Source organism: Diabrotica virgifera, chromosome 5, assembly GCF_917563875.1.
Source record: "Diabrotica virgifera virgifera chromosome 5, PGI_DIABVI_V3a".
In the NCBI taxonomy this organism is placed as follows: Eukaryota; Metazoa; Arthropoda; class Insecta; order Coleoptera; family Chrysomelidae; genus Diabrotica; species Diabrotica virgifera.
Window position 1 is genome coordinate 119,595,134 of NC_065447.1, and position 25,656 is coordinate 119,620,789.

The 25,656-nt window shown below is 34.0% G+C and overlaps 1 protein-coding gene across 2 annotated transcripts in view; it reads right to left on the minus strand.

Annotated features, from left to right (window-relative positions):
* Nucleotides 1–25,656, minus strand: part of LOC114343548 (protein hairless) — an 86,031-nt gene that overhangs the window by 8,286 nt on the left and 52,089 nt on the right. Inside the window, exons 3-4 of one of the 2 annotated variants that reach the window (XM_050650265.1) lie at nucleotides 24,821–25,118; nucleotides 21,540–21,939 (exon numbers count right to left, since the gene is read on the minus strand). In XM_050650265.1, the coding sequence (XP_050506222.1) occupies nucleotides 21,540–21,939; nucleotides 24,821–25,118 (698 nt within the window). Of the gene's footprint in view, nucleotides 1–21,539; nucleotides 21,940–24,820; nucleotides 25,125–25,656 lie in introns of both variants that reach the window. The other variant, XM_050650264.1, reaches the window with a different exon arrangement.

Consider the following 25,656-nt stretch of genomic DNA (forward strand, 5'->3'; position numbering starts at 1 on the left):
AACCTTGGACTCAAGTGTATGTTCAGTTTCCCATGCTGATAAAATGATTAAGGTACTAAGTACACGTTAGAAGGCTAAAATTAAGCATTTTTTTTAAGAATTTTTTCTCAGTCCCTTTATTAAATATGAACAAAAAGCTTTTTACATATTAATATTTAAAGCTTAGACACTATAATTTTTTTTTTCATTTATACATCATCATCATCATCTTGGTGATTAAACTTGGGCTGGAGCTGGACTGTATATAGGTGTGGTTCTCTTTTTTGTATTTCCAGTGGTTGAAATAATATTATAAGTACTGATTTAAATGTATTAATTGAGCATGCATTAGGGAAAAATTTACAAAACCAGTATATGAAACAAAATTTATCTTACATTAAACATTAAAATAACTATGGCAACAATTTCAATTCTTCTTCCATTCTTCTTTCAAATTCTTCAAGGTGGGCTAAAGGAAAACTGTACATACCCCCCACCTTGAAAGAAAGTCTTTCAACACTAAGTTTCAGCCAAATGAAGAAGGCACAAATTGGCTACGGCTCTTCTTATATTTACTCTGGAAGTGCGTAGGGACGCCACTCGTGCTACACCATCAGAACCAGTATGGAGGTGGGTAACTCGTCCTAACGTCCATTGCATAGGACCTTAATGATGCTCTTTAAGAAGAACAAGATCATTGATCTTTAATTTAAATTTATTTTCCTTCCATTTTTGCCTGGACTGCAATTCAGATAAATACTCCAATGACCATCTCTACCAAAGGTGCTGTCGAAGCTGTTGAAGTCTTTCGAAATGGTCCAGCCGATTAACGTTAATTTCTGTGAAGTTCTTCTCGGGTATACAGGTAAGAGATCCTCCAATCAAGAAAGGTGATTGTGTGAGACAGGAAAAGTCGTCAGGATCGGAAGAAAGAGGAGTAAGAGGTCGTGAATTTAAAATTGACTCAACTTAAACTAAAATAGTTTGAAAATCTTCATATACGAGAAGAGCCTCGGAGAGAACACGCTTTAAATTTTCTTTCATGGACTTTATACCAGCCTCCCAAATACCACCGAAATGAGGGGAGTAAGCAGGAATAAAATGCCAAGCAATTCCTTGGGAGGCACAAGAGGAAGATATATTTTCATTATTAATATTTAAAAATTTTACACGTTCCAAAAGATGATTGTTGGCACCTAAAAAGGTAGTACCATTGTCTGAATAAAGGGCTTGGGGTTGTCTCCGTCTGGAAATAAATCGTTTCAAAGCTGCTATGAAGGCAATTTTGCCTTCATAGCAGTTTCACTTGTCAGGTCAGTAACGATTTCTAGGTGAACCGCCTTCGATGAGAGGCAACACCCTGAGTAATCCACTTGCATCAAGAAAAGGATTCAAAGATAACAGTTTACTGTTAGATGGGATAGTTTTTCCATTCAACAAGCTAAAATATTCAGTATAAAATGATTCATGTTGAGAGCATGTTGAGAGAATTTCAAGCTCTTCTACAGAAAGAGCTCCAGATTTCATCTGCTGGGCCTTAAGTACAGCAGATGAGTTATGAATGAATCTCAAACAATAAGCAAACGAACGCTTTAAACGACCAATTCTAGAATCTCTATCAAAGGGAAATTTAAAACTTTCTATAGAAACCATTGAAATTATTTTTGGCTGTTTAGTTTCAAGTATAGTTTTCAATTCTAAGGGTGTAAATGGCCATTCTTCAATAGATTTCAACAAAAATTCGGAGCCATGCCACCATAAATTACAGGATGAGACTAGAGGGATTGACTCCCCTAGAAATAAAATCTCCGGGATTTTTGTTCGTGCTTATATGTCGCCAGGAAAAATTGCTGGTGAGAGATTGAATCTCTGACACCCTGTTAGCTACGAATGTTTGTAATAAATGAGATGACGTTTGAATCCATGAAAGGGCTACAGTTGAGTCAGACCAAAGAAAAACATTATGAATATTAATGGATAAAGATTCAAGAACTTTCTTTAATAATCTGTTCAAAATCAGGGCAGAACATAGTTCAAGACGAGGTATTGTTACCCTTTTCAAAGGTGCCACCCTAGATCGGCGCAGAGCAATTTGATTTGAACCTTTCCAAATGCATTAATGGAGCGAACGTAAATGCATGAGCCATAAGCAAGCTCAGATGCATCACAAAAACCGTTGAAGTTCATTTAGGAGAGAATCATGTAACTTGACGTTACGAAGTACCTCAAGATCATTTAATTTAAGCAGTTGCTCCCGAAAGGCCATCCATTCTGTATGAATTTGTGAAGGTACTGATTCATCCCAACTTAAGTTCTCTAACCACAATTGTTGCATTAACACTTTGGCCTTGATAATGACTGGACTTGAGAGTCCTAACGGATCAAATATACTGGCAATACTTGAAAGTATCGTGCGCTTCGTTATCACACTAGAAAAATATTCGGAAGAAATAGTATATTTAAGCGGATCGGAGCTTTGAAGCCAATGAAGACCCAAAGCTTTCGTCCCATTATTGAAACCAAAGGTATATGTAGTGTCCTGAGATTCAATAGTTTGTTTGATTCCTTTTAGAACCAAGACTTCATTGGATACCCATTTACGAAGAGGAAAACAACCTTTAGCTAAAATGGCTACGATTTGGTTACAATGGAAAATAAGTTCAGAAATGGAATCGGAGCCAGTTAGCAGATCATCCACATAGAAATCATTAGCTATAATTTTAGATGCTTCATAATACTCATTTAAGTGTTCCTCAGAAAGTTGTATTAAACATCGAGTAGCTAAAAAACTTGCCGAATCAGTTCCATAGGTCACAGTATTTAGACAAAAAGTTTGCAAAGGTTGGGAAGGATCTGATCGCCAAACTATTTGCTGAAGGTTTCTTTGAGAAGGATCGATTAAAATTTGACGGTACATTTTTGCAATATCAGCGGATACCGCATAAGAATGTTGACTAAATCTCAGAATTATTGTAATTAAATAATTTTGAACTACTGGACCTACCATTTGTAAGTCATCCAACGAAACTTCAGATGTAGTGGGTGACGAACCATTGAATACAACTCGAAGTTTTGTAGTTAGGCTATCTTCTTTTTCCACTCCATGATGAGGAAAATAGAAATTAACTGGAGACTCGTTATTACATAGAGACATGTGACCCATAGATAAGTATTCGTTCATAAAATCAGAATATTTTTCCTTTAACATAGGATTCTTTTGAAACTTACGCTCAAGAGATATAAATTTACTTCTAGCAATAGATTTTGACTCACCTAATGATCAAGAGAGTCCTTAAAGGGAATTGTTACGATGAACCTGCCATTTTTTTCCTCTTATGAAATGACTGAAAACGCTCCTCGCAAGAGATTTCTTCCTTCGAACGTGAGAAAGATGTAGAAATTTCCTCTATTTCCCAAAAGCGAGATAGATCGTTTACATCAAATAAACGGGAAACATTAGAGATTGCCCGGTTAGATGTAGTTTGAGCAATTGGACCAGAAACAATCCATTATAATCTCGTTTTCTGCAAAATGGGACCAACGCGATTTAATTTTATCTGTCCCACACACAGCAAGTTATAAAATAGACCTGCTCCAATTAACAAATCTATCGATGAGTTAATATGAAAGTTAGGGTCAGATAGCTGAATATTAGAAGGAATTCGTAAGGAAATATCAACATTACAACCAGGGAGCTGATCACATATTGAGTTAGTAATTAGACAATTAATAGAACTTTGGAACGAGGAATAGCAAGAACCAATTCGTAAATTACAATTGTATTTTAAATTCGCGGAAACTTGACCAAAGCCAGACACTGATACATTTAACCTTTAACTACACGCACTGGCGTATTTTGTACGCCAGATATAAGAATTCTACTGCAAATATATTTAAAAATTTAATTTTTGACCTTGTTTATGTCTCTAACCTATCACTGGAATGTGCTTTACAATTTGGTTTTAGTTTCGTTATAATCGGCGTTCTGGGAAGATCGTAATTTACAGTTTATTGTTTGTTGTTTCCTGTGGTGCACAATATGCGCCACGATTATATTAATATAAGTAGTAATATAAGTACATATTTCAATTGTTTCTTAGTCATTATGGCACAAAATATATTTTTCTTTATAAACAATACTTTTTCTCCCGTAAAAAATCACATTTCAAAATACAAAATTTTTTATTAGCAATTTTATTTATCATGGAATCCAGTTATTCCATAATTCCAGTTATAAATCCCAATTGGCTTACTGAGAAGGAACTCAAGTATTCGCTGATGCCAAATAAGGTTTATAACAAACAACTAAGTGTATTTTTTCAAAAAAAAAATAAACAAATCCGCTGTTATTGTGTATTTTCTTGTGGCGTATAAAGTACGCCACGCGTGTAGTTATGTCATAACTTGATGCGCGGGTAGTTAAAGGTTAAACGGTTTTTTGCTATTCCCAATTTATCAAAAAAATGAGAGACAATATAATTTGATTGTGAAGCACTATCCAGGAGGGCACGACATTTGTGCGCAACTCCTGCGCTGTCAAAAACATTCACTAGAACTGTTGACAACAGAACAGACTTGTATTCTGGGACATAGTTAGATAGTGTTTGAGTATTGTGTACAGTCGAGTCAGATTGAATATTCGAAGATGCCTGCACTGGATTGAAATATGAAGTTAAGTTATTTGAGTTGTCCGTATTGATATGCAAGAGAGAATGGTGCTTTTTACCGCATTTAGTACACTTTCCGCACTTACAATTTATATTAATATGGCCTGAATGTAGGCAATTGAAACATAATTTAAGCCTCTTAACATTTCGGCCCGATCAGAAATACTTAAATGATTGAAATCGAGACACAGACTTATTTTATGATTGATGGATTTGCAGAAAGCACAAGAAGTTTGAGTGGCTACCAGAGCTCTTGAGGATTTCTTATCGGAACTGAATCGTTCTTTATTATTCTGACCAAGGTTGGCATCAATTTTTTCCAAAACGTCAGCCTTACCTTTTAGAAAATTAATAAGATCCTTTAACGTTGCGTTTGAAGGCTTCTTAGATTCCCACTCCTGTGTGGTGTATTAATCAAGTTTTTCTATCAAGTATCAACTGGTTGGTCCAATGATTAAAGTGACCTTAAATTACCTTGAAGTTCATCTATTAATTGCCTCATGCTTGATGCAGATGGCTTTGTGATTTTTGGGAGAAAAAAAAGACACTTGGTGTGATTGTATATTAATAAATCTTTGTTTGCAAATCTTTCACATAGCATTTTCCACGCGACTGAGAAATTATCCGAAGACACTGGCAAACTGCTAATGACCTTTTCGGCAACACCGCTAAGAGAGGATTTCAAGTAGTGGAATTTTTGAATAGGATTTATATCTGAATTATCCAAGATTATTGACTGAAACGAATCTCTATACTCTAACCATTTCTCATAGTTTCCGCTATATTTTACAAGTTGAAGAGTAGGTAATTTAATGTTATACCCTATTCCACGAACATACGCCTGTTTTGGATTACTTCGACAACTGAATATTTTACTGTGCAAAATAAGAAGAACGAAAGTAAATTGCAAATTACATTGTTGTTTATTGGAATAATTATTAGCGCCATTTACTTTCGTACTTCTTATGTTGCACAGTAAAATATTCGTTGTCGAAGTAATCCAAAACAGGCGTATGTTCGTGGAATGCCCCATACAATTGACGTTAGGTCGACTAGAAGGACCTGCTTGGGATTGAACATCGTTTTTTGAATTAATGTTATGCATAACTTCATTGGGATTGGACTTTAATAGTGACGATCGTGTTTTAGTAATAGAGAAATAATCTTTTTCGAAGAGCTCTCTTTGGGACGCTTCCTCCTCTAAATCGTTCACATGACATTCAATTTCGGATTGAATTTCACCGAAATTATCTAATAAGTCTACAGCTTTATTTAACCTTAATTTGATTTTCTCAGACGGAATATTATAATCATCGTTAGAAATATTAGACACTACATCTGTGATATAATTTTAAAAAATTGTCAATTTAGATTTAAGCCCTGCTCTCTTCCTCTTGTACCTCTCAACGTTAGAAACTTGACTATGATTTTCAGTTTCAGACATTGTGACTTATATTGAAGTAAAAAAGAAGAAAATAAAATATGACAGTAATTCTATAACGAGAAATGTCACGTAAACCTCACGTAAATATCAGATAATTTTGACAAACCAAATTAAATGCAGAATTGTCAAATATGAAGGATTGATATTAAAGAAGTAGATAAGAAGTTACAAAGTAACAACAAAAAATGATAACCAACTGGAAACTTAGGCGTCACAAGTGAATGATTAGACACTGTGACCGTAAATATCAAATAATCGATCAATAAAATAAACCAAACAAATATGAATACATTTTGTGACACTGGCGAATGATTAGACGCCGAAATTGTCAATTAAATAGGAAAATTAAATATAATTAAATTTAAATTAAATTGTTAATTTAATTATATTCAAAGTAAAAATTCGAAAAATAACAAGTATTAGTCAATTCCTATTCAACAAGTAAGTGGAATATAAGTTCTAACCTTTTAACTTCAACGGCTAAAAGTCGGCTTCTCGTTTTTATTTCTTATATGCGGTTCGAATAGGATCAATGATTAAACTTGGGCTGGAGCTGGACTGTATATAGGTGTGGTTCTCTTTTTTGTATTTCTCCAGTGAAAAAATCTTAGTGAAAAATTCCCCAAAAAGACAAAATGTTTTTGTTGATTAAAAAATATGAATTTTTTATTTTTTGGTCAAATTGTGGTAAATTGTCAAACATAAAATAGCAAATAAAACACACCAAGATGTACACTCGCGATCATAAAAAGCGGGTCACTCGATGAGTTATTCAAGTTAGATCTCTCGAATTATCTAAAGCTGTTGTCTGATTTAAGTGATTTTTTTAGTATGTTATAGCTTTGTTCTTTAACAATATCGCCATAATAATATTGTTGCTAGACAGGTAAATTGTAATTGTATACCGGGTGTAACAATCATACTGTGTTTATTCCTCAAAGTTCGAAACACCCCGTGGAATGTTTTAGCATAGATAAAATATTGAAATTAAAACTCGATTGTAGCCTTAGGCTTTCTTAACATTTTCTTTTTTAATTTATTTGTTTATGTTGGATAATAAAAAAGTTAAACACCTTAATAACTAACCATGTTCTTCATCAATGCAGGGTGTTTCTAACTAAGTGCGACAAACTTTAAGGGGCAATTCGGTATGAAAAAATGATGACCGCTTGCTTTATAAACGTATGACCGCAAATTCTTCGCTTTCGAGATACGGGATGTTGAATTTTTTCTTACAAACTGACGATTTATTTATTGCTCTAAAACCGGTCGAGATATGCAAATGAAATTTGGTAGGTGTTAAAAGGTAGTTATGGCGCATCTTTTGACATACAATTAAGGATTTTATATTCACCATTGGCGTGCATACGGGATGTATCTAAAATGTTTGTACCCGTATGCACGCCAATGGTGAATATAGAATTATTAATTGTATGTCAAAAAATCTACAATAACTGCCTCTTAAAACCTACCAAATTTCATTTGCATATCTCTATTGGGATTAGAGCAATAAATAAATCGTAAGTTTGTAATAAAAATTTCAACATCCCGTATCTCAGAAACGAAGCATTGGCGGACATATGTTTATAAAGCAAACTGTCATTATTTTTTTATACAAAATTACCCCTTAAAGTTTGTCGCACTTATTTAGAAACACCCTGTATTAATGAAGAACATGGCTAGTTATTAACGTGCTTAACTTTTTTATTATCCAACATAAACAAATAAATTAAAAAAGAAAATGTTAAGAGAGCCTAAGGATACAATTGGGTTTTAATTTCAATATTTTATCTATGCTAAAACCATTGATTAATAAATATAGGGGGGAAGATACGAAACTAAACGAGCGTTTATGTACGACACCAGTGGTTTTAGAAATAGATGGCGTTAGCAGCTTTCTAGGTGCGAGATTGAATTTACCTGAGACAACGATGAGACGTATTCAGGTAGCTTTGGTTATCGGAATTTGGGGTCGGCCGACTGGATTATAATAGAACGTATTTATTTCTTTTCATTCATTTATATTTGAGTTATCATTCAACTATTCAACGATGATAGTGGCATGAGCATGACAATCTTTAAAATAATTATTGAAGTTAGCACCTATTACTTTCTAAACTCGTTTTTAAATTAACAAGAATTGTAGTTGTAATTTGTCTTTTAATTTTAATTCTTGAAAGAAATCATTGAATATTCCAAATAAAAAAATTATTTAACGAGAAAAATACTCACTGGGTGATTTTAGATATTGTACATTTATCTTATTTGCCTCATAATCTTGATAAAAAATTAGGTAGGTATTTTCGTTAATTACAGTCTCTTCTGATGATTGTATATTTTGTTTGGAGATATTGCAACGGTATTTACTTAATATAAAATTGACTAAGTAAACCGCTCGGCCACTTTAAACTCTTCGAAAAAATGGTAAGGACTTAAGTTGTTGCGATTTCCTACAATTTCTTACAAGTTTTTTCATGCGGTCGATATTTTCCGAGTTAGGGGGAAAATCGTGACTAAGTATACTTATTGAATTATTTATTATTAACTTTACTTCTTAAAGGTGCCTTGTATTTCTGCGTAGGCGTCCACCGTGGATTGTATCGTCAGGTGAGATATTAGATAGTCAGGATTACCTACATTATTCTATTAAGAGTAATTTCATTAATATCATTCGGCGAACATTACGCAGCCATGACATCTTTTCCTAGACCTCTCTTACCCTCTATCTTTCCTTTGATTACCAGTTGCCGTATATCGTTCTCCTCGTAATATGTCCCTAAATATGTCCATGATAAAAAAAACTAAGTTTTCAATCTAATAGCACATAAAACAACATCAAAAGATGTTACTCTATATCCTACCATTTTAAAAATAATGGGAACCTTCTCTGGTAACACCTCCGAGGCTTCTACAATTTGCAAGCCATAACGGATGCTGAGACTATGGCTCAGGTCGTTCATGTCCATGATATTTTAAGCATTCGGTGCAGGCACCTCATTTCAAAGACTTCAAATTTGTTTAATGGAGCCGGCCTTTAATATCCATGCTTTCATTCCATACAAGAGAAAAAGCCAAACATAACACTTTATCATATTGTATCTCAGGTAGAAATCCAACTTTCAGTGAACAGTCATAAGAGTTTGGAAGTCGCCATCCCATTTTTTATGGGAGATATTTTTCATTAAGTTGAGGCCGTTTAAGCTGACAGTCGGAGTTAGTGTATATTGTCTTACGTCAAGAATGGAGAGCCACTCAAATGATAGCGTTATTTACGAACGGTGATAGGGCAGACCACAGTAAATATAGAGGGATAAATTTACTGAGCACTATTATACTGAAACTCACAACAAAAATACTGATGGAGAAAATAATGGTGCTTAAATATATCGGTTCAACAACAAGGATTTAGAAGTGGAAGATCATGTAACGATGCAGTTTTTGTAATAAGGCAAACAGCGGAGAAATCATTAGAATATAATAAGCCAGCCTTTTTCTGTTTCATAGACCTAGAGAAAGCGTTTGATAGAATACAATTAAAACATACGATACACCTACTATATAACAAAAAATTACCACTGGATATCATAAAACTGATAGAAAACATACATGTAAGAAATAAAATAGAAATGAAAGTCAATTAATAACAGAACCCATAGAAGCAAACACAGGAATCAGGCAAGGAGATTCACTAAACCCTCCATACTGTTTAAAATAAAGTTGGATGCAATAATAAAACAAGTGAAGAAAAAAAGAGGGTTCAAAATGGGCGATAAAGAGATAAAAACACTCTGTTGCGCTGATGACACCGTGTTAGTAGCAGAGTGCAAAGTCGACCTACAAAGAATACTGCACGAGTTCAACATTAACGCAAAAGAAATGAATATGAAAATATCAGCCTAAAAAAACAAAAAACTTAGTAATATCCACAGAATCAATAAAATGCAAATTGGACAATCAAATTATACAACAAGTAATGACTTTCAAATACCTTGGATTAATAATAAATTAATCTATCACCCGACAACAATATCGAAGAAGAGGTTAAAGAACAAATAATTAAAGCCAGTAGAACGGCCGGATGCGTAAACGACACAATTTGGAAAAACAAACACCTAAGAGTGGAAACAAAGGCCAGAATATAATATGAGTCAGTTATTAGACCAGTTTATGACTTACACTGCAGAAACAAGACCAGATACAAGCAAAACACAAAGACATCTGGAGACCAACGAAATGAAGATCTTAAGAAGGATTGCTGAAAAAGGACTACGGGACAGGGTAATAAGTGAGGAAATCAAATGCATATGTGGGGTAGACAATATAAATGCCTGGGTAAAGAATAGAAAAGAAGAGTGGAATCAACGCTTAAGCAGGATGTCTGAATCAAGGATAGTAAGAATAGCCAGAAGAAGTATAGGACGCCCAAGGAAAAGATGGAATGACAATTTAGGGACAGAATGAAAGGCACCGTTGAAGAAAAACAGGCAGTACTGCCTATATAAAAGAAAAAGAAGAAGAACAAATTCTTTAGGTAGATTTTCGGTAGTATAATGTGCTTCTTTGGAGTTTTACTGATGATTACTGTTTTTGTTTTAGTGATTTAGCAATGTGATTGATTGCAATAAGGAAAAGTGCAACACTAAGAGTAGACCATTGAGGAATGCCGTTTAATTGGATTTTTGAGTCTAAAAGAACGTTATTTATTCGATTCGAAAGTTTCGTCTATATAGAAAATTATTAATAAATTATATATTTCCTTGAATTGAACAACTTAATAGAATTCTTATATCTAATCCCCAAATGGTACGCGTTATATAATAAAAGATAGCCATAAGCCAAACATACATGATCACATCCAAATAACCCATGAATAACTCAATATCCACTAGGTTTTCTAATGTAGATGTGGACTTTCTAAAGTCACTTTGTATAGGGCTAGGTAGCTAGCAATAAGTCTAATACTATCTAGTAGCTATAAGTGGATAAACTGACTAATTCTAAGCAAGTTTTGTTCTAGAGTTTTTTCACTTTAAAAAATGGCGTTTGTATGAAATCTTTATACTCAGTATAAGCAGAGTTGTAGCTAATTAAAAGTAAGTTCTTATTCGTCAAATTCCAAATCGAATGTTTCAACGTGAAATAACAAAAAAAATAAAGTACATTTCGGGGAAAACTCATCGCAGCTTTTTTAAAGTGTTTAAAAAGCTTTATTTTTGTTTTTAAAAAAGTTTGTAGCATTAAAAGTAAGCAAGTTACGCTGAAAATAAAGTTGGTCCTTTTTTTGTAAAACCTAGTTTTAAAAAATTGTGAAAATCACCCGCTGAAGGGGAACTTGCGTAAAATTTTTAATTCGAAAGAGATGCTATAAATCACAACAAAACACAATTTAAAATGTATCAAAGAAAAAAGTCGTTTGTGTTTTTCGTTTGGCCCCTCAAGACGAATAAAATCAAATTATCGTTACCGCTTCACAAGTTACTTTACTTATGACAAGGCGAAAACGGCGGGTTCGTTGGGAAAAATATTCACATGAAACTTTTTTGTATAATTACATTCGTGAGATATCCCAGACTAAGGTTCAAGAAGTCGCCCACGTGAAAAGTGGGCCACATTATTTTTAACAATAATTGTTTTTAATCAAATTGCAAAAATCTATTTTTTTGGCCCGGACAATTTTTTGTAGTTTTTCTGGACCATTCTGGATAAAAAAGGTCTCTAAAAATTTTTCTCTAAAGTTGATCGTTTTTGAGTTATAAACAATTTAAAATTGAAAAAAACGAAAAATGGCGATTTTCAAGGCTTGATAACTCGGTTAAAATTTATTATTATGAAAGTCAGAAAGTGACTAAATCAAAGTTTAATGCCCCCCTACAAGGTCCTGAAGAAATTTTTGTCATTATTTTATTACTAAGCTGTTATTTTTAAGTAATAATATTGAGCGTCATGAACGTGGTTGCCGGCCGTAAATGCTGAGTGCGAGAGAGATGCCACTCCGGCAGTCCAATTGTGCATCTTACTTGCACTCACATTTATGGCCGCCTACCTCGTGCATGGCGCTCATTATTATTACTTAAAAATAACAGCTTAGTAATAAAATAATGACAAAAATTTCTTCAGGATCTTGTAGAGGGGGGCATTAAACTTTGATTTAGTCACTTTCTGACTTTTATAATAGTAGCTTTTAACCGAGTTATTAAGCCTTGAAAATCGCCATTTTTCGTTTTTTTTTTCAATTTTAAATTGCTTATAACTCGAAAACGATCAACTTTAGAGAAAAATAATAAGAGACCTTTTTTATCCAGAATGGTCCAAAAAACCTACAAAAAAATGTCCGAGCCAAAAATATTGATTTTTACAATTTGATTAAAAAAAATTGTTAAAAAAATTGAACCACTTTTCACGTGGGCGACTTCTTGAACCTTATTCTGGGATGTCTCACGAATGTGATTGTGCAAAAAAATCTCATGAGAATATTTTTCCCAACGGACCCGCCGTTTTCGCCTTGTCATGATCTGTAAGTTTTATCGTAAATTTAGTTTTACAGTAATTTTTTTTGTTTTGAAAGAAAAATGCCTTTTTTTTCAAAATAACTTTATAATATTATCAGTGATACGAAATATCCCAAAGTGTAAAGGTCATATTCATAGGTGATGAATAATTTCATCTGGGATGCTAATTAAGAGGTGATATTTAAGATTTTGTTTACAAAAAAAGGGTTCAACTTTATTTTGTGTGCAACTTTTACTAGAAACTTAAAAAAATAAAGCTGTTTTTAAACAATTTAAAAAAGTTATGATGATTTTTCCCCGAAAAGTGCTTAATTTTTTGGTTATTTCACGTAGAAATATTCAATTTGGAATTTGACGAATAAGAACCTACTTTTTATTAGCTACAACTCTGCTCTTACTGAGTCTACGACTTCATATGCCATATATAAAACATTTTTTCATTTTTTTATAAGCTGTACTTTTGCTATGAATATTTTTTTGGCGAAATACTTCCTTATTTCCTCATGAAACATACTTTTTTTGAAACATGAATATATTCAGGCGCAAATAACTCGAAAAGTATTTACTTGTGAGGTCAAGACTAGTGAAACAACTCTATAGTCAATTTATATTTTCAACGTTTTTGCAGAAAGCAGGTATTAATACAGATTAATATGATAGCGACCGTGCGTTAAAATTTTGAATACGGACCACGTAGAATAATTGCTTGTTCTTGGCTAGCTTCAACAAATTTACGCTAGGCGCGCCACTATACAGGCAGATTTTAAAGGGAACAAAATAATGCACATGGTTTCGTATCTTCCTCCTATATTTATCAATCAACGCTAAAACATTCCACAGGGTGTTCCGAACTTTTAGAAATAAACACATTATGATTGTTACACCCGGTATACAATGACAATTTACCGGTCTATCAACAATATTATTATAGCGATATTGCTAAAGAATAAGGCTATAACCTACTAAAAAAATCACTCAAATCGGACAAGGGTCAATCCATATCAGATCACCCAGTCAGTGTTGCTCAACATTTTTAATTTTCCAGATTCTTTTATCATGGATTCCCTATAGGTAGATATTCACAAAAATCCATTTGAAAAAATTTTGTAAGCCATTTTTTTTATGTGGCAGACATTTTTAAAATGAAGGCTCAGCGAATTTAATGAAAAACGGGGTTTGCGGAAAATTTAATTGTTAAGTCATTTTTAAAGATATCAGCATAATCTAAAGACCAGTGTGTTCAGCATGAAATTCCCTTCAAAAATATGTTATTTAAATTTCTCTATCATTAAAGAAAGTCAATAAAACTTTCTCCAAACCTTCGGAAAGAATTTAGCAAAATCGTTCATTTTTAAGACCATTAATTCTTAGGAAGGAGAAGTATCTCACAAATAATAATTTATTTCTGTGTTGAATACTCAAAATACTACCAGCAGCATAAGTTGTAGTCTTGAGAATCAACTCCTTTCTTCCCTACAATTTTTCAAAAATGGCCGAAAGCACGTTAATGCCAATTTTCAAAGGTCAATATCTGAAAAGGGACTGAATGAAAACAAGTGAAAATTTTATTAAATGTTCTTTATACTGATAAGAATATCTCACACAAAAATTATGACTGAGACTTAACTAAGTTTTGAGTTATAGAGTTGTGAATTCCAATAAAAACGCCATCTTTTTAATACACTCGTGCAATGCTAAATTAGCAACTGTAGGCTTAAAATTATCTTAATTGACAAAGTTAAATTATGCTGAAATCATTAAGTTACCAATAAACTTTTAATTACTTCTTCTTTTCAAAAAGAATGGACAGTAATAATAGTACCACAGGTAAAATTCTTGAATTACCACTTAGGTCGTAGAGCGCAAAACATAGAGCGACCAATTTTATGATCTGGATATTTCTGTTGATATATGCTGTAGAGTTCATTTAGTGAGAGAAGAATTAACCTTTTCTGTTTGTGCACCTTGACATTGTCAATCACAAGTGAAACATATTCCTTTTTACCAGGGCATAAGTGACTATTTTCGTCATCTTCGTAAAACTCTTTAACACAGTTAAAAATAGCTTCACTTATTTTGTTGCCCTGTCTTTTTGAAAGATGTGGTAAGACACCTTGATCCTTTACTAGCTGCCTAGTTAACTTTACCATGTGTTCAGATGCACCAAAGTCCTCAACTATTTTTTTCTTTGACCATGAGCTTGGTAATAGACTAATTATCTTAATTTTATCATCTTTATTAGACACTTTAAATTTTTCCTTCAGTTTAGTAATGAGTATGTCATACACACTAATTGAAGTTTCTACAGCATTTAAATTCTGAGTTTCTAAGTCATTATAGAATGATTCTTCCAACTTTCGCTTGACTGTGCTCATAATTTTGTCAGTCTTTCTTTGCAAAGCTGACAGTCATTGTTCTTTGTTTTGTTATTTTACATAAAGGAGACAATTCCAAAGTTTCACAAATGGATTTCACTTGATGCAACGGATTCTCCTGTACTAATTCAAAAGGGCCAGGAAGAAATTCAGGATCATTTTCAACATTTTTTGTCTCATTTTCGGGCAATTTTTCTACAAATATATTTGTTGCACAGGTTGGACATAGAGCCTGTTCAGGAATTAGTTTAACGTCCACATTTTTACTCTTGGAAAGGTGTTCAATTAGTATTTTACGCAAACCATTTTTAATTGGCCTTTTATGACGACTAAATGGGTCACAACATTTTTTCCCAAAGATGTGGTTGTACTTGTCTAAATATTTATCTCTGTGGTAATGGCAGATATTGGTAATTTCATTTGAAATTCTTAATTTGAGCAAACATTGTTCTTCAGTTGGCAAGTCACTTACACTAATAAAATTTTCAGACACTTCTTTCTTGTAGTGTTGTTTATGACACTGTTCACTTATTAGTTCACCCACAAAACAACTCATACTGAATAATTAAACAATCAATTAAATAACATTACTAATATAGCGTCTCTTTGCAAAGACAATGACGTCGACTTTGCAAAGTAACAAGACACTTACTCAACACACACACTACACATTACTCTCCTGACTTAGTGATAAGTTATACAATTACGTGGCTAAAGGTTCTAGTTCTAAACCAAAGCCAGAATCAGAGAAAAAAAAAACATTACTAATATAAGTAAATTTAATTAAGCACATCAATGTAGTGATACAATTCCAAAATTGCACTAACAGGACATGTTCACTAGTCAAATAACTATCACCAACTGAGCCTCATCAATACCAAAGCAATGGAGATTGAGGGGGGGGGGGGGGGTGTTCATGTCTCCACTTGCAGAGACATGTAGGTGCAGGTTTTATTTTAAAACTCTAATAATAATAATATATAGATTTAAGCATCATTTAATTTTGAAAATTAAGATAATTTTAGCCTTGAGTTGCTAATTTAGCATTGCACGAGTGTATTAAAAAGTTAGCGTTTTATTGGAATTCACAACACTATAACTCAAAACTTAGTTGAGTCTCAGTCATAATTTTTTTGTGAGATATTCTTATCAGTATAAAGAACATTTAATAAAAATTTCACTTGTTTTTATTCACTCCTTTTTCAGATATTGACCTTTGAAAATTGGCATTAACATGCTTTCGGCCATTTTTGAAAAATTGTAGGGAAAAAAGGAGTTAATTCTCAAGACCACAACTTATGCTGCTGGTAGTATTTTGAGTATTTAACACAGAAATAAATTATTATTTGTGAGTTACTTCTCCTTCCTAAGAATTAATGGTCTTAAAAATGAACGATTTTGCTAAATTATTTCCGAAGTTTTGGAGAAAGTTTTATTGACTTTCTTTAATGATAGAGAAATGTAAATAACATATTTTTGAAGGGAATTTCATGCTGAACACACTGGTGTTTAGATTATGCTGATAACTTTAAAAATGACTTGGCAATTAAATTTTCCGCAAACCCCGTTTTTTCATTAAATTCGCCGAGCCGTCATTTTAAAATTGGCTGCCAAATAAAAAATATGGCTTACAAAATTTTTTCAAATGGATTTTTGTGAATATCTACCTATAGGGAATCCATGATAAAAGAATCAGGAAAATTAAATATGTTGAGCAACAAATTATATTTATATTGGGTGATTTAAAATGGATTGACCCACAACAGGTTTAGAAAATTCGAGACACCTAACTTGAATAACTCATCGAGTGACCCGCTTTTTATGATCGCGAGTGTATTTAAATCGGTTCAGCCAATCCGACTCCTGCCCTCAATTAATCCGCAATGGCCGGGACACATAAAAGTACACCACTGTCAAATAATTCATCTTCTTCGACTTGTTTCTGTTTTTTTCTCTCTCTCTCTTCGTTGTCCCCTGCACGTAATTATAAGCAGCGAAGCCAATGGTACAACCCATAACTACCAACTAAGTAAACAAACCAGAAACTTCACAAATTGTACTTAAACCTTAAACTCTGAAAACGTCACCAAGCTTGTTTTCTGTACCTATCTCTTTTAGATGTACTGAGTCTAGAGCGTTCAGAAAGATAACGTGTTTTTATTTAATAACAGGCGGTAGCTGGTTTGTCTTTAGTTTCATGCGTGGAAGATAATGATGCTAGATAAAAAGTATGTGTTTTATCTCACCAGGTATTAATGACGCACGGGTAAAGAACCCTGGACTGAAGTGTATGCGTCGTTTTTGTTAAACTTAATGTAATTTCATATGCCGCGTTTAGTCTAAAAAACTTAAGCTTTTACTAAAATGAGATTTTTTAACCAAATAATGTTTCAAACACTTTGCGCCAAATTATGTAGAAGTTGCCTCCGCCTAATCAACTTTTTCATATAAAACATATAAAAATTAAATTCTATTCCATGGATCTTAACCCATTTATTTGATTGTATGCAACACTTTTATTGCTAATTACTATGGTTTAAATATTTATTTACTGTAGATATAATTGTATAAACTGTAGGTTTCCGAAAATTGGAAAATGAATGAGTATACCCAGTTTTCAAAATCCAATAAATGAATTCATCGTAATTTTAGCCAAATTCTAATTCTTATAACCGACGTAAGTTTGGCTTACATGTTTTGGTATAATTCCTATAATACGAATAATGACAATGTGCAGAGATCCATCGAATCTACTGTATTTCATTAATAAAAGTACTGACGCGAATGTATGAATAAAGGTAGTGATGCGAATCTTAATAAAACACACTTGGTGTTTAAGTACTAAAGGCCCTTTGTGGCCTAGTGGCTCCACGGTGGAATCACCTTTAAACAAATTTTTTCCTACTGCCCGAGTAATCGTACGATGGGACCACCGGATGGAATGCAATGTATAGGTCTTCTATTTCACCGATCAAGAGATTACAAAATTCTAGGATCAATTATGCATAGTGTACATCACACATTTGGCGCGCTAACAAGTGGATGACAGTGACGTTATTTTATTGCTGTAAATAAACAAACCTTCTTCTACTGCTAAAAGATATGAATTATGTTAATTTGTTGATAAATAGATGTATTTATATGTTACCGTATTGAGACTTTATGAACTGCGAAGATAACCAAGTGAATTTTGACATTTTGTTTGGTGGTTCCAATAAGGTGCCACTAGGCCATCGGTAACTAGTAGGTATGTTTTGTTACAGAATTTCAAAATGAAAAGACGTCTTGATTTGAGTAAAATAACAAGTATGGGCTATTCCACGAATATACGACTGTCTTGGATTATTGAGATAACGCATATTTTAGTGTGCAACATAAGAAGTGCGAAAGTAAATGGCTCTAATAATTGTTCCAATAAACAACAATGTATTTTCAATTTACTTTCGTTTTTCATAATTTGCACAGTAAAATATTCGTTGTCGAGATAATCCACAACAGACGTATGTTCCTGGAATAGGGTATAATGACGCTTTCGATTTACTAAGAGATATCCCATCGCATGGATCTGACGTTAAAAAAAATTGTTTCACGCTAAATAATTTTTTCGTTTGGGGCCTAGTGGTTCCCATGGTAATTCCCACCTTTTTTATAGTAATTACAAAATTTTCATATAAAAAACCTTTATTTTGTATATTTTTTGCCCTAATATGTTCTAAAAAAAAATTATTTCATGATCTAATACAAACAAAAAAAAGTCCGTCCGCAAACGGTTAAGTCCGATTCTCATTAGACGTGCAAGGAACCGGATTAGGCCTGGATCCCGCGTACCAAAAAAAGTTTAATAGTAAGTTGAAAATTTGTTAACAGCTTAACGGTGTCTAGTCGGACAAACTTTGATGTATGGGAACACTGGAACAGGGGAAGTGGAACGTGTCATCCTGACAAGTTTATGATTGTGAAAACTAGCAGGTTGATTTTAAGTTTATTCAATAGCAAACTTTATATATGTCCGACAGATATGTTGGGCATTTTATTAAGTCCAACACGTGGAACATGTCAAATGACAGGAATTATGTTGGTGATAAATAGCAGTCTGATTTTTACATGAGAGTTTAATGAAATGGTAACAAATCAATTGGAAGTTCTGTCCGACAAAATACATGGGACGATTTCGTAGTCTGACGTACGAAATCTGTAACCTGTTCCATAATTAAAACTTCCCCTGTTCCAGCGTTCATGTACATCGAAGTTTGTCCGACTAGATACCTTTAAGCTATTAACAAATTTTCAGCTTGCTATTAATAATTTTTTTTTGGTACGCGGGATCCAGGCCTAGACCGGCAACTTCAAGGCACGGGCAATGTCTTCCGAGTCAATTCACACTGCAAAAGGCTTGCCGCGGGATAGTTGCTTTGTGTAGTGAACAATGTTCAAACTAAACGTTAATAAAAATTGCTATAATATTAGACGAAGCAACAGAACATGGAAGCAGATATTGCAGAAATAGAAAAATACGTTTTTGGGTGCATAAAATGCTAAAGAAACGCAATGAACAAGGAGAATTTGCAACGTTACACTCCAAACTTTTAGACGATCAGACAATTTTTTTTAAATATTACCGAATGACAATGGACGAATTTAACAACTTATTGGCGCATATTGAGGGACCTCTTTAAAAACAAAATACTTCTTTCCTCTATCGTCCATGTAAAACTGATTTCAAACAACCACGATTGCAGATTTCTTGCCGGTAAGGTATTCAACTTGTCTTGACCTGCACGGCACATGCTAGGCAAATATTGTCTCGGAAGAACGTCGCATGCAAAGCCCGTCGATTACCGGTGGCATGTTTACACATGCTCCTACACGACGGCACCAGAGTGCTGAAATCGGTTAGCCTTTGATATAAACTATTACGCTACAAACCCTCACTGATTTGGGAACCAATTAAATTATAAGAGATCTATTAATATTTTAATAAATAATACACAATATTTATTATTATTGTAAGTATTGTATATTATTTTTTGGAGAACAAAATAATCAATATTAATTTATTGCCTGAACGACAGGAATAGAAATGTCGAAACTGCAATAACGAACATACTTAAGAATGTATTTTTTGACCCTAGCCCAAGAAACAAAACAAAAATTATAAAACAACGCAAATGAATAAAAATCATAACAATGTATAACATTTTTATTCAGTTGCAATGCGAAGACAAAACTGTCTTATTTTTCACTTAGTACAGAGAGCGCAAACCAGCACTCTAAATCGACGATTTTCGACTCTAATTGGAGTCATCATCAGAGAGGCGTAGGTTTGCTGCTCTCTGCCATAAGTGACGAAACTCCGAGAGCTTATCCCCGCATTGCAACTGACGTATGGAGTAGGTGCCTAGCGACATCTGCTAAATGAAAGTCAAAGTAAAGTGCGCGTAAAGTCATGAAAGATAGCCCTCTCTGTACTAAGTGAAAAATAACACAGTTTTGCCTTCGCATTGCAACTGAATAAAAATGGTATACATTTTTATTTTTCTATTAGTATTACTCCTATAGAGTAACTAGGTCCATTTTCCGTTGGAATTTACCAAGCTGTAGACGGGGTTGTGAATTGCAACTTTTAGAATTCCCTCTTGTCTTCACTGCAGCATCCATCTTACTTGCAATTTTTAGAATCCATGGAGGTGTCACCAGAAAAATGGTCCAATAAATTTTTCAATTAAATATCTTTTAAAAATATTTTTATTAGGTTGAAAAACTTTTTACTTTCATTTAGCAGATGTCGCTATGCACCTACTCCATAACGTCAGTTGCAATGCAAGGACTAACTCTCGGTGTTTTGTCACTTGGGGGGCAGTGAACAGCAAAAATACGCCTCTCTGATGATGCCTCCAACAAGAGGCAAAAATCGTTGATTCGTGCTGGTTTCCGTTCTCTGTACTGCGTGCGTTTTTATTTTATATTAGTATTACTCCTAAGTTATTTTTCGGGTGTAATGATATAATGCAAAAAATGATGTTGCCTCGCAGAATTAAAATGTGTTTATCTCGAAAACGGTTGAGTTTAGCGAGATGAATGTAGTATACCTTTTTTAAGTATAAATATTAAGAGAATAAAAGTATTGATTCAAAAAATATGTAGAGTGGGGGATAAAAAAATTGAACGTATTACAAAAAATCCCCGATTACCAATTTCGTGTTGTTGTCCGGGTCTACCCCAAAATCACGACAGCCAAAATCCCGACAGCCACAATCCCGACAGGCCAGAATCCCGACAGGTTTGATAAGTTTATTTTTAACATATAATTACATTTATTTCTTGTTTTTTTGTTTATGGCCATCTGTTTTTTATTTTTTGTTACTAAACAAAAGTATTTTGTATTAAAAGTATTAAACAAAAGTCGGAATTTTAACTTATGCGAGGATTGTTGCATGTCGAGATTTTGGCCTGTCGGGATTCTGGCGTGTCGGGATTCTGGCGTGTCGGGATTCTGGCGTGTCGGTCATGCCAACTTATTAACATGAAATCTAAATAACCAATCATAATAATTTAAATATCTTACCGATAATTCCATCGAACGCAATCTATCAACGCTTTCTGAATACCATCGTTCTTCAGTAGAAGGCGGCGGCGGCGAACAATATTGTGGATGGGCTAGTGGATAGTGACTAGGAGATGACGTAGGTGATCTCTTTACGTTCCGATCTTCTGCCAGTAATGACGTAATGCTGTAACTTGAATTTCGGAGAGGTTTGGTCTCCTCCACGCCATTTGAAACAACTGGACTACCAATTAGTGGAGCAGAAAGCGATGCATGTGGAACACCGGAAATCGATTGATTCGCTTGCGATTTACTGCGACTTCTCTTTTGAGAATTGTCATCGCCGGGAACTTTATCTTTTTCCATTTCACGAAGAAAACGTTTCCTTGGTGAAACAACGGTTTCAGCCCTAGGAGGAGTACTATAAAATAAGAACACACTACTTTACCAACAATAAAACATTAGAAACTATTTTAAAATTATGATAAAAACATACATAATATATAATATAGTCCAACAGATTACTACTTTAAGAACTTATTTTCTGATGCAGGCTGAGACACCTACTTTACATCGCGCAGTAGATAGCGCAACACCGCTTAAACTGAGGGAACCAGAAATGCCAATACACCACCTTTCTATGGACGAAAAAATACGCACCTGGATAGGCAAACCTCTGCACGAACGACATCCAAATGAAGTCAGTCAAGATTATGTCGACAATATAGCGTCGAACTACTGGTTGACATCAGGAAAGATGTTCCCCGAAACGGAAGGTTCATTGCTCGTCGTTCAGGATCAGGTTACACCAAACAAAAATTACATGAAATATATCATCAAAAACGCTCAGGTCCAAAACGACAAATGCTGCAACAGAATATAAGGAATGGCATAACTCAGTAGGAAAGATCCTTCATCAAGAGATAGCTGCCAAACTGGGATTTCTCCAAACAAACCATCTATCATATTATCAAAAGGTTCCTGAGAGTATGCTTGAGAATAACAACTATCAGCTATACTGAGACCTCACTGTGCACACAGATCTAACAGTAGCAATAATAAATTGGCGGGCAAAAAATTTAGGTCACACTTAAATTTTCTGTTTTGATGATTGTATCGGTTTCTTAGTAGGCTCTGATATATTGCTTTCCGCGAAATGATGTATCATTTGTTGTTATTATCTCTCAGTTCAATCACGTACTGTCACCGTATTTACGACGTTTACGACTTTTGTCTGCATTCACTCTAGTGGAACCTTTACAGTTAATTGCCAATTTTTCCAATTAAGTTTTATTTTTTTTTGTGTAAAATCTATCGGTGATATACAGTGTATTGTTGATGGTGTATATTTAATGAATCATAATGCCTTTAGATCCTGTTACTACGGCAAAAATTGTAGCATTGATACAAAATGGCTGCGGCCAACGTGAAACTGCAAGAATTGTTGGAACGAGTCTATATGCAGTTCAAAATGTTTACCAGCGCTATGAGGAAATTGGTCTAATAACCAGAAGACCAGGATCCAGGCGAAATCGAATCACCACCCAAAGAGATGATCGGATTGTAGTGTCTGCAAGTTTGCGGAATAGAAGAGCCTCTGGGGTTTTCTTATGAATTCAACTTCTAGGGGTGAGAAACGTTAATGTTAGTGAATGGACTGTTAGAAGAAGACTTCGAGCTGCTGGATTATCTTGCAAAAAGATGGCTAGATTAAATTTTGCCCAGACTCACCTGCATTGGAATAATGTAAATTGGACCTGCATTGGATGTAAATTGAACTCAATGGGTCACACGAGTGACCCATAAATCATCGAGTGTGGAGAAGATCCGGAGAAACATATGCTGCGCCTTTGTATTGATGAGCGCCTCCCATTTGGCAGTGGGTCGGTTATGGTCTGGGCAGGAATTACTTCACAAGCACGCACAGAGTTAGTCTTCATACAAAATGGCTCCCTTGCGGTTCATAGATACATTACAGAAGTTTTAGATGAGCATGTTATGTTTTTCATGACTAGTATGGACGAACGTGGCATTTTCATGCAAGATAATGCTAGACCCCACACTGCCAGAGTTGTCACAGAGTATTTCGATGAAGTGGGAATTAGACGGTTTGATTGGCCACCACTCAGTCCAGACATGAATCCTATCGAATATGTTTGGGATGAGTTGGGCCGAAGTATCCGAAGGCATACACTAGCCCCAAGAATTGCCCAGGAGCTATAACAGTTATTACAAGAATGGGATAACATCGACCAGAATATGATTCATAATTTCATTGAAAATATGCCTCGTCGCCTACAAGCTGTCATTAATACAAGAGGGGTAAACACACGCTATTGATGAAGATTTATTTCCAATAATGTTTAGTTTTAATAATTTTTTTGTGAGTTATTTAACAATACGTCGCACTTTGTTTTAACTGTAAACTTGTTACTTCTCCTAAATAAAGCTCAAAAACCAAAATATTGCTATTAATTTAATGTTGATTATTAAATTTAGTTTACAAAATACAGTACTAATAGTTTACAACCGCAAACAGAAGGTTATAACCGAAAATCTCAACAAGACATTACAATTTCAATGTGACCTAAATTTTTTGCCCGTCAGTTTAGATCAGATCTCACACTAGTTAATAAACTAACAAGATAAACAAAACTAATTGAATACGAAGACAATACATATTATTCTCTCTACTACTCGAGTTATTCGGAAGAACCTCGTAAAAAACATATAAAGCTGGGACTGATCGAACATCTATAAGACAATGCAAAATGCTAGACTATTTTTATAATGTACTACTCTTGACATCCAGATGCGTTCAAAAAATTTTGGGAGATACTTCAGCATACCAGTCACCTAGGGCTCAATAGCACGGAAAGAGTCCCACCAGAGCTCAATCATTTTGATACCAGAGGTATCTGGGATGAGTGACTTTTCTCCTTAGATGGAGTGAGAGCCCTGTGGCTAAATGTGGATGCGTTACTCCTGCTTGGATCAAAGAAATGAAGCACGCCTATCAAGTCTAAAGTTATATCATAAAAACTTTCATAACTATGAATACCCAGGACACAACTTCTGATTTAAGAAGTAGAGGAGTACTCACTAATGCTTAGCAATTTCTCCCTTACAGTGATGAAAGCAGTGTGACTTGAATTTGGAAGCGAATGATTAAAGAATAATAAATACACTGTGCATTTTGATGCTTTATTAAGTTATTTTAGGTATGGCATTTAGGTTAGTTAGATAAGAAATTTAGCATATTAAACCCTAACGTTTAGAATAAGAAAACATTAAAAACTTACCTTGTTCTAAAACACTTGTCGGTGAGATATTGAATAATAGAAAGAAGTGAACGCATAGTAGTTTCTTTTTTAACTTTCACGTAAGTTCTTTCACTTTTATTTTTATTAGTATCATCCAATTGTGTTTCTGCTGTCAATGATAAGGGCTGCCTCCTCTTGTTACTGCGTCTCATTGTTCTCTGATGCTTCGGTCTCCAGAAATAAAATTTAAGTTCCTTTGATATGTTTTTACTGGGATTGGCTTGTTTCCAGGAATGATCCCTTTGCCATGGTGATGATTGAATAGAACTGTTGTCATCTGAAACTTTTAATATTTTTTAAATATTTCCTTGGCCATTTATTTATGTAAAGCATTATTCAGAATGTTCTATACTATCCTGCCTTGAATAAAGAATGGCGGAAAATTAAGTGTAATATAATAAATATTTATATTTTAAAAATACTAAAACTTACAACTAAAATTCTACGAGAACTAATGAATCAGAGGATAAGTTTAGCAGACGAACAACAGGGTTTTCGTACTGGAAGATCATGTACCGATGCAATATTCGCCATAAAGCAAATTACTGCGAAATCACTAGAGTATAATACACTAGCATTTATATGTCTGATTGACTTGAAGAAAGCATTTGACAGAGTAAGACTCAAAGATGTAATCCATCTTCTGTATAATACAGAAGTCCCAGATACTAAGTATCATAAAAACTATTGAAAAGATCTACCAAAACAACAAAATGGAAGCCAGAATAGATGGACAACTTAAAGAATGTATAGACATAGGCAGCGGAATAAGACAGGAGTCCTATGCTCTTCAATTTAATCATGGATGAAATCAT